The sequence below is a fragment of the Lithobates pipiens genome, unplaced genomic scaffold, assembly GCF_037356315.1.
Source record: "Lithobates pipiens isolate NorthernLeopardFrog02 unplaced genomic scaffold, aLitPip1_a1.2 Scaffold_27, whole genome shotgun sequence".
Lineage (NCBI taxonomy): Eukaryota > Metazoa > Chordata > Amphibia > Anura > Ranidae > Lithobates > Lithobates pipiens.
Window position 1 is genome coordinate 27629989 of NW_027507788.1, and position 10055 is coordinate 27640043.

Here is a 10055-nt window from a genome sequence, read left to right on the forward strand (position 1 = left end):
GTCTTACTTTCGGGGAAACACGGGGGTATTGCCGCCTCCCTCTCATCTAGCTGCGCGCCGCCTCCTTCCCACGTCCGCACCGTCCCCCTCTCCATACGTCGCCGCGTCTGCCATTTCCCTCTGATCTTAATGAGCGCCGCCTCCTGCCCACGCCTGAGCCGTCCCCCTCTCCATACATCACCGCGCCGTCCCCTGCACTTGTCACTGCCGCCTCCTGCTTAAAATATGGTAATGCACACAGTATTAATCATACATCAGTAAAACATACACACTGGCATACTGGGGTATCATCTGCTGTATGTAACCCAGTGGGTATCAGCAGGTGTCACACTGGATTAAATACAGCAGGTGGTACTGTATCACACATAAATCTGTTTTATCCTCCAGTATTCCACTGTTCGTTCTTACCATTTTTCATTGTTTTACATGTTATGCAATGTTGTAACAAGACATTCTTGGCACTTCCTTTTATAAAACTGTTTTGTGGTGAATACAATACTGTTCAGGTTGTTAATAAATGTTAATTTTATGGTTAAAACAAAAAATTCAACAATTTTTTTCCAATATAAGACATACCCCGAAAGTAAGACATAGTGGGGCTTTTGGGGATAAAAAGAAAGTAAGACACTGTCTTACTTTTGGGGAAACACGGTAGCTAACTATCTTGCTCGTTTGAAATAGAGCTTGCAGTCAGCGTTAGGAGATTGTGTGTGCTGTCTGCGTGCTCTGAACGCAGTATACACTGTATATCCACCTATATAGCTAACTATCTTGCTCGTTTTAAATAGAGCTTTCAGTCAGTGTTAGGAGATTGTGCGTGCTGTCTGCGTGCTCTGAACGCAGTATACACCGCTATATCCACCTATAAAGCTTAAAAATAGTTTTTTTGACTGGAGCTACACTTTAAAAATGTACCAGTTGAAAATTACAAACAGATTCTACTTAACACAACAAACCTACACAGTCCGTCTTGTTTGCACCGCCTGTATACTGCTGTTCTGAGTATATAGGGCCTGGGGGCCACACGTATTTCCTTTTTTTAATATGGGTACGGGGTTCCCCTTAATATGCGTACAAGACCCAAAGGGGCTGGTAATGGGCAGGGAGGGCTACCCATGCCATTTTTCTCAATGATTTTCAACCATATTGCAGGAACCAGATATAACATTAAAACCGCAAGCAGTTTTAAATGACGTTATTTCCGTTAAATGTCATTTTGTGCAGGGACTGTTCTAAACACGGGAAACACGTGGCACTTCACAGGCATACTACAGACACCCCCCAGGCACCATATTTAAAGGAATATTTCACTTTTTTTTTTTCACTTTAATCGTCATTAAAATCAGTGCTCCCGCCAAAACGTCCGTTTTTAAAACTTTTTTTTGCATTGAACCATGTCCCCTGGGGCAGGAGCCAGGTCCCCAAACCCTTTTTAGGACAGTATCTTGCATATTAGCCATTAAAATTAGCACTTTTAATTTTGAACGTTCGAGTCTCATAGACTTCAATGGGGTTCTAATGTTCGTACGAATTTGGGGTCCGTTCGAAAGTTCTGGTGCGAACCGAACCGGCTCATCCCTAAACACCATCTTGTGTCTTTGGCTAGCTTAATGTAAAATTAGTACATCATATTAATTACTTGCTAGGCTCTGGTGTGTTTTAAAAACATGTACTATTTCTAGGTCCGTCTGATTTTTTATTTTTTTTGGAAAACGATCAGACTAGCCCACACACAATCAGATTTTGTCCGGCAAGACTAATCCCTTCGGACCTAGTCTGCCGGAAAGTCCGGTCGTGTGTACGCGTCATAAGTTTCACCTTTGTCTGCTGATTTGTTCCTCTGCTATCAGCATCAGTCACTTTTGACAAGTTTTCCTGACACCAAGAGAAAAATGGTGACAGGAGAGGGAGTTTCAGGTAAATGACAGCCTCAGCTCTGTTCCTGTTTGCTATGTGAAGGGGAGGGGTGTCCCTTCCCTCCAATCATCTCTCAGAGCTCTCCTCTGCAACTTCAGCTCTCCGTCCCCCTTTTTTCTGAGCTCTCGGACAAGTTTCAGCACTTTGAACAAATATGACGTGGAAAATGCTGCAGATAAATAGGTACAACTTTTTATAAGTTGGCTTTGTTTCATCTCTGTGTATCACCTGAGGCCAATTACTTCATTGGGCATATGTAATGGTTTGCAACTACTTTCAGGTAACTCTGATTGGGAAAAGTACATAGGCTTATATTTCTGGTCTTTTGGAAATGCTTGTTTTTTTGCCTGTTTCTGAATTAAAGCCTAAGTTAAGTAAAAAAAAAAAAAAAAAATCAGCACAAGGGATGGTGCTTACGTTTCATGCAAAGTGTTCTTTGTGCTAGTGCCAGGTGTCATAGTTCTAATCTTCTGTTCTCCGCCCCATCCAATACCGCACACCTTTAATCTTCTAATGCTGTGAGGGTTAATAGAGCCGAATATCGACTATGCCTGTCCTTTCCAAACCATTCCTCCATTCATAGAAGCTATATTATAGCTTGCATGAATGAAAAGCACGCTATGAATGGAGGAAGAATTTTTCATTCGTTCACCTGTCTTCCATTCATAGAGTACTTTTCATTGATGAAAGCTATAGTATGGATTCTGTGAATGGAGGAGGGGAGCGAAAAGGGTGGACAACGTTTGCAATCTTGATAAGACCCTATGATAGGCTCCTTGGCTCTATTAGCCTGAAAATAACAGCTGAAAGGGGGGCATAATTCAGAGGATTACAATTCTTCCAGCACAAGGGACGCTTTGGATTAATGTAAGTACCGTCGTTTGCTGCAGATTTAAAAGAAGAAAAAAAAGTTTTACCTAATCCATTTGAGTCACAAAGAAGAGGGGATGGGCTTTGCTCGCCATTGTTGCCAGAGTCTGGGTTGCTATTGCCATGCCGAGGTCAGTCCCGCTACCAAAGGGGGATTTCTGGGACTTGCAGTCTGCCCTGAAGAAACCAAACATTTACGATTTCCTGTGCAGCTATACTGGGGCAGCCTCAAGCCTGAAATTAGTGATTAGGGATGTTAGGAAAAGACTGCACTTTATTTCAGACTGTTGTCTGTAAAAAAAAGCCTTAGGTCAGGGGTCGCAAACAGGCGGCCCTCCAGCTGTTGCAAAACTACAAGTCCCAGGAGGCATTGCAAGGCTGACAGTTACAAGCATGACTCCCACAGGCAGAGGCATGATGGGACTTGTAGTTTTGCAACAGCTGGAGGGCGCCACCAGTTTGAGACCCCTGCCTAAAAGGTGCTTTTAGTGACAGTGCAAAAGTTTACAAAGATACAAGCACACCCAAAACCAATTGACAAGATCACTGGAAGGAGATGGCAGTGTGTGTATCCACCTAGGCTCAAATCACCATAAACCCTGTTCTCCAATATTAATAGAATCGTTTTTCTCTTTCCTAACACAGCTGAGTGGACTGAGTTCACCTATTTTGTAGCCTTAGAGCCTTACTTACCAGCTCCGCTCGGGCTGTGCGTTCCACGGAGCTTCTGACGTCACTTCCGGTTTCCCTCTGGCACAGAGAAACCGGAAGTAACCTATCAAAGTGGTTGTAAACCCTTACAAACCACTTTGACCTACAGGTAAGCCTAGATTAAGGCTTACCTGTAGGTCCAAGCAATATCTCCTAAACCTAGATGGTTTAGGAGATATTTGCCCGAAAACAGGCACCTCTGTCTACGGCGCATGCGCCGTAGATATCGGCGCGCAGGCGCACTGAGCGCGGCATTCTCAGCGACGGAGCTGCCGCGCGTTTCGGCTCCCGTGCGCATGCGCGGGAGGGACGTCATCGTGGCTTCGCCGAATGACAGCGGCGGAGCTGCGAGACCCCACCAACAAGATGGATGCGGCGGACTACAGGGGACAGCGGCGACTTCGCTGGCTCCTGTGTCAGGTAAGTGACACATAATGGGCTACTATGCGATGCATAGTAGTCCATTATGCTTTGCCTTTGCAGGGAATGAAAGAGGAAGTAAACTCATCAGGGTTTACTTCCTCTTTAACTAGAACAACAAAGTAACCTCCCGTAGTGAAGTTGTTTGGGGGGATGGAATGTGCCACAAAGCAGGTAGAAAACCTGCAAATGAAGTGCCTCGTCTGTAATCTCGTGATTGCATTGACGTGGCACTTCCCATAGTGCACTGTGTCCGGCACCCGAACACAATGCACTTAAAGGAAATTTTTTTCTCAATTTTTTTTTTTTTTAAAGGACCTTCCTTTTTTTGGGGGGGGGGGGGGGCCGAGAACATGCATTCTAATGGATAGATAAGGGGCAGGTGGGCCTGGAGGTAGTCCAATCCTCTTTAAAGGCACAGAGGCAAATTGGACATTCAGCACAATGGCAGCAAAAGTGCCCAGTGTGTGCCCTGAAGGGTGCAGTGAAGTGGCTCTGCAGCTTATGCATGTGTTTGCAAATGTGTGCTAACTAAACCCCTGTTTTTAATGCAGACTGTTTGACAGGTTAATTTGGTTGGTAAGCTGACTGGCTGGTGAGTTGAGCTGGGAATTTTCTCTGGTTTTGTCTTTAATGCGTTTGCCCTTCCATGTGCTCCTTGCTGTGAAGGCCAGTTATAGGTGGGGGCAGGGGCTATCTCTTTGATACTAGTATCACGTAAGTAACCTGCACACATAGTTATAGCTTGAGTCACTAAACACCTTGGATTACGAAGATAAAGGTACAAGTGTCATAACAATGTAAAGACACAACTGGTTACCAAGGGTAATGAAGGTTTCTCTTGCTGCCTGTCGTAAGTATGTACATATGGCAGGTGAGATAGCCTCTTTCAGAGAGGGAGATATTGTTGACACTCCTTCAGCAGCAATCCATCTCCCATAGCAACGGGATCAGATCTGCACTGCCAATGGCCTCATCCTGTACAGAGGTACGGAAAGAGAAGAGTTAAGTGAAGTGCATGCATGAAGTCAGCGCTAGGTGCACAGGGGGACCCAATGCCATTACTGGAAGTGAGATAACCATCATGAGCTGGACAAGTGAGAGAACAAGGGCGCTAAGTGTCCCTCCTAAATGCACAAGTGACCATGTTTACTACATTGACAGAGTTTATTTAAGTTAGTCATCTGTTTTAGTATAGATAAGCACTGCGTAAGGTAGTGCCCTTATTCAAAGTGTCAAGCGTAGCCCAGAAGAACCCACCCCAGAGTAGGACTCTTATGTGCGCTTGGCTCCCAACGATAGAGGGAAACATGGAAAATGTGATGACCACCCTACTAACCCCCCCAATACAAGCATGGGCTTTCCAAAATGTCCAATTGGTAGATGTGTAAAAGCCGTAGTCACTGGAGTCATCTCTTACTGGTTATGCTGAGGGTTCAAAAAGTGCAGCCTCGAGTGGAAAAAAGGAGCAGAAATCTCTGAATCTTTATCATACTTATGTGTACTTAGACAGCTGTTGCTGAATAATACATAGTAAATCTGTCTTACTACCTTATCAGCATATACTATTAACACTGCTTTACAAATGTAACAGTTATAATACACATTGCCCCTAATGCCACTATATTCATAATTTAAAAATTACCTTCTTAAGACGTTGCCTTCTGAATCAACCCCAAACACCAAACCATCTGTTCCAACCTCTAACATCTCCAGACTGCCTCCAACCTGCTCCCATTGGGTTCCCTGGCAGGCCATTGAGCTGACATTGTGCCGATAGTAAATATTATTGTCTCTGTTCACTCCCCAGCAGCTCTTTGGCCCACAACTGTAATATTTCAGTGTGCCATTCAGCGGGGTGAAGGATACACAGGAAGATCTTGAAATTGTGTAAATCTGATCCAAGCAGTAGACGTTGCCTTGAGCATTTACTCCACCCAGAAACTTATCACCACCAGCATCTACCTGCTTTAAGTAGCCTGTTGAAAATAAAAACATTGGCTTATTGTACTGAAAGTAATAACCACAAGAATAAAACAATAGTTACATAGAATTTAAACTATACCTTTTAGCTCCTTCACACTGTTACAACCAATAGGTGTGTAAGCTTCCACCCAAAACTATTTGCACTGCATCTGTAGATCTAAGTTCTTTGGTGTAGAGCAGTGGTCTCTAAACTGCAGCCTTGAGACATGATGCAACCCTTTTCTTGCCCCTGTACGGTTCTTGGGGCACTATTCCTCCCGCCGATACATGACACTATTCTTCCCACTGACACCAATAAAGGCACATAATTCCTGTCACTAATATCAACAATGGGGCACCATTCCTCCCATAGACTCCAATGATAGGGCACTATTCCTCCCACTGATATGAGAGATGGGGCAATCTTCCTTCCACTGACACCATCAATGGCACACCATTCTTTCCACTGAAACCAATTATTTGTGCACTATTCCTACCCCTGAAACCAACAATGGGGCCCTATTCTAGCCACTGATGCCAACCATGGAGCACTTATCCTTCTACTGATACCACAGATGGCACTATTCCTCCCAACAATACCAATGATGGGACACTATTCCTCTTCACAGGCAATTTTCTAACTCCCACTGACAGCCAAGCCTAAAGCATTGTCTACTGCAGGGGCGCCCAACCTTTTGAAGAGCAAGGGCCACTTAAGCGACTTGATAACCGGTCGCGGCCACAATGAGTGGAGTGGGTGGATGGCATGTCTGCATTTTGAGGGTGGAAACGGATGCAGCCCACGATACTTTTTAGCGGATCGTATTGGAGGTAGAACAGTCACTTTATGTCTGCCGCTACTTAGAAATGAATGGAGGGTCCAATTGGTCGGACTGTTGGACTGGCCGTGTGAAAGGGGTCCAAGGCTGCTTTCACACTGATGCGCTGTGGTTTACCCGCACCACGTGTGCAACTTAGTGTACCTTTGGCTTTCCTTCAGTTTGCAATAGACTTCTATTAAATTCTGCAGGTTTGGTGCACTTTCAGAAAGCTCACCAAACTCGCAGGTAATAATAGAAGTCTATGGCTCAGTACATGTACCCTGCAGGTAAATTGCTCTGCACCTGCGGATCAGTTTCAAAGCAGCCCAGTAACCACTGTAGAAAAGATATGCCCATATATACACTGTGATTTTAATAATAAACTGACCTTTAATAACAGTATTCTTTCTATTATATCCCAGAGCAGGAGGTCATGGGCCACATCAGAGGCCTCCGCGGGCCACATGTGGCCCCCGGGCCACTGGTTGGGCACCCCTGGTCTACTGACACCAAGACATTGTTTACTCCCACTGCCCACAGTCTGGCTCTCCCTAAAGCCTGAAGGACAGTAAACGGGTCCTTAACTTAGGAAATTTGAAGACCCCTGTTATAGAGAATACTGGAAATACTTCCCTGTGTTTTCTAAAGCACTGTAGAACATCTCCGGACTTCTTAGACAAATAACAAAAATATTTTTATTTATATTGTAATGTATTTAATATCACAATTTTCACCTGATACTGGCATCCAGTCATTGTCCTGCATCTTGAGGATAATGTTTTCTCTGTTAATACCCCAAAGTCCAGCAGGTCCAAAAGTAACATGAATAAGTTTTCCAGGAACTTGCCTCCATTTTTTGTCTACCAAATGGTAAATGTTACTGTCATTGCTCACACCGTACACTTCACCACCACTGGTATCAATCTGTTTCAGATTCATGGAGACTTTCAATAACGGAAAAGTTGAAAAAAATAAATCTAAAAAAATAAAAAAAAACACACACATATGTATTGTATACTGTGTATCTGTGTGTATATATATATATATATATATATATATATACATTCTATCTATCTATCCATGTACACTATAGAGCTAAAAGTATTGGGACGGTTGCCTTTACAAGCACATGAACTTTAATAGCATCCCAGTCTTAGTCCGTAGGGTTCAATATTGAGTTGGCCCACACTTTGCAGCCATAACAGCTTCAACTCTTCTGGAAAGGCCGTCCACAAGGTTGAGGAGTGTGTCTAAGGCAGTGTTTCTCAAATCCAGTCCTCAGGGGCCCCCAACAGGTCATGTTTTCAGGTTTTCAATTATTTTTCACAGGTGATTTGATCAGTTTCACTGCCTTAGCAATTACCACAGCCGTTTCATCTGAGGGAAATCCTGAAAACATGACCTGTTGGGGGGGCCTGAGGACTGGATTTGAGAAACACTGGTCTAAGGGAATGTTTTACCATACTTTCAGAAGCGCATTTGTGAGGTCAAGCACTGATGTTGGATGAGGAGGGCTGGTTTGCAGTCTCCGTTCTAATTCATCCTAAAGGTGTTCAATCGGGTTGAGACCAGGACTCTGTGCAGGCCAGCCAAGTTCCTCCACCCCAAACTTGCTCATCCATGTCTTTATGGACCTTGATTTGTGCACTGGTCCAAATCATTTGGTGGAGGTGGTTATGGGTTGTTCTTCAGGAGTTGGGCTTGGCCCCTTAGTTGCAGTAAAGGGAACTCGTAAATCGTCAGTATACCAAGATATTGTGGATAATTTCCTGCTCCCAACTTTGTGGGAACAGTTTGGTCCCTTCCTGTTCCAAGATGACTGCACACCAGTGCACAAAGCGAGGTCCATAAACAGTATGGAGTATGGGGTGGAGGAACTTGATTGTCCTGACCTCAACCCAATAGAACACCTTTGGGATGAATTAGAGCGGAGACTGCAAGCCAGGACTTCTCATCCAACAACGGTGCCTGACCTCACAAATGCATTTCTGGAAGAATGGTCAAACATTCCCATAGACACACTCCTAAACCTTGTGGACAGCCTTCCCAGAAGAGATAAAAGCTGTTGTAGCTGCAAAGGACGGGCCAACTCAATATTGAACCGTACAGACTAAGCTAATCCGTAATTGTCGCTCTGAGCATGCGCGGCCAGGCGGAGCCTCGGAAAATGTCGGAAATGTCCATAATTTGCCGCACATGCATGCTCCCCCGACTTACGAACATTTCCGGATTACAAACAGGAGGAAAGTTCGTAACCCGGGGACCCCCTGTATATAGTTTTAAAAAGCAGTATTTTCAACATGAAGCCAAGGACACGAGGGCATGCTCTAAGTAACAAGAAGAAAATTAAAAACTAACATTAGAAAGTATTATTTTACCAAAAGAGTAAGTGGATGCTGGGAACAGCCTTCCTGCAGAGGTAGCGAGTCAATCAACTCTAAATTAATATAAACATGCTTGGGACAAACCTAGATCTGCAGTAAGACAAAAAGGTTAAAATAGGACCAGCTCAATGGATCACTAGGTCTGTTTCTACCTTCTCTCTTCTATGTTTCTAAATGAATGTGCGATGTTTTATTAATATTTTAATGTGCTATGTGACGGCACATACTAATAACTTTTAACACATTTAAACAAGATATTGATCATTTTTATTTCCTTACTTTGTCCTTTACTTTAAGTCCTGTGGTATAAAATATTCAACAATAGTGTCCAACCTTCCTAAAAAGTGTAAATAAATGGAAAAGGTGAGAAGACGTACCAGGAGCGACAGAGATTCCGACACACAGCAGGAGGAGGCTCACAGCAAAGAACATCTTGGCAGGTGAGGGTGCAGCTGGCAGGTATAAAGACCTGGGAGGCATTGCTGTATTTATACGTTTCTTCAACTCTTCTTATAATAGGAAGCTAATCAGCCATTGGCTAAGAGAAAGGCAGTAACAGAACCAACATACAGCTCTGTCGGAGGGTTTTTAACCACTTAAGCCCCGAACCATTTTGCAGCTAAAGGATTCGGCACTGCATTGTTTAACTGACCATTGCGCGGTCGCGTGACATGGCTCCCAAACGAAATTGGCGTCCTTTTTTTCCCACAAATAGAGCTTTCTTTTGGTGGTATTTGATCACCTCTGCGGTTTTTATTTTTTGCGCTATAAACAAAAATAGAGCGACAATTTTGAAAAAAATTCAATATTTTTTACTTTTTGCTATAATAAATATCCACCAAAAATATATAAAAATGTTTTTTTTCCTCAGTTTAGGCCAATACGTATTCTTCTACATATTTTTGGTAACAAAAAAACGCAATAAGCGTTTATTGATTGGTTTGCGCAAAAGTTATAACGTCTACAA

The 10055-nt window shown here is 43.6% G+C and overlaps 1 protein-coding gene across 3 annotated transcripts in view; it reads right to left on the reverse strand.

Moving 5' to 3' along the window:
- The window catches only part of LOC143933698 (fish-egg lectin-like), a 28256-nt gene extending 18635 nt beyond the window's left edge, over positions 1-9621 (reverse strand). For 2 of the 3 annotated variants that reach the window (XM_077456684.1, XM_077456682.1), the window contains exons 1-3: positions 9466-9621; positions 7439-7681; positions 5564-5897 (exon numbers count right to left, since the gene is read on the reverse strand). In XM_077456684.1, coding sequence (XP_077312810.1) covers positions 5564-5897; positions 7439-7681; positions 9466-9568 — 680 coding nt within the window. In that variant the 5' untranslated portion in view covers positions 9569-9621. Of the gene's footprint in view, positions 1-4288; positions 4897-5563; positions 5898-7438; positions 7682-9465 lie in introns of those variants that run through there. The other variant, XM_077456683.1, reaches the window with a different exon arrangement.
- Between the last annotated feature and the right edge of the window lie 434 nt (positions 9622-10055).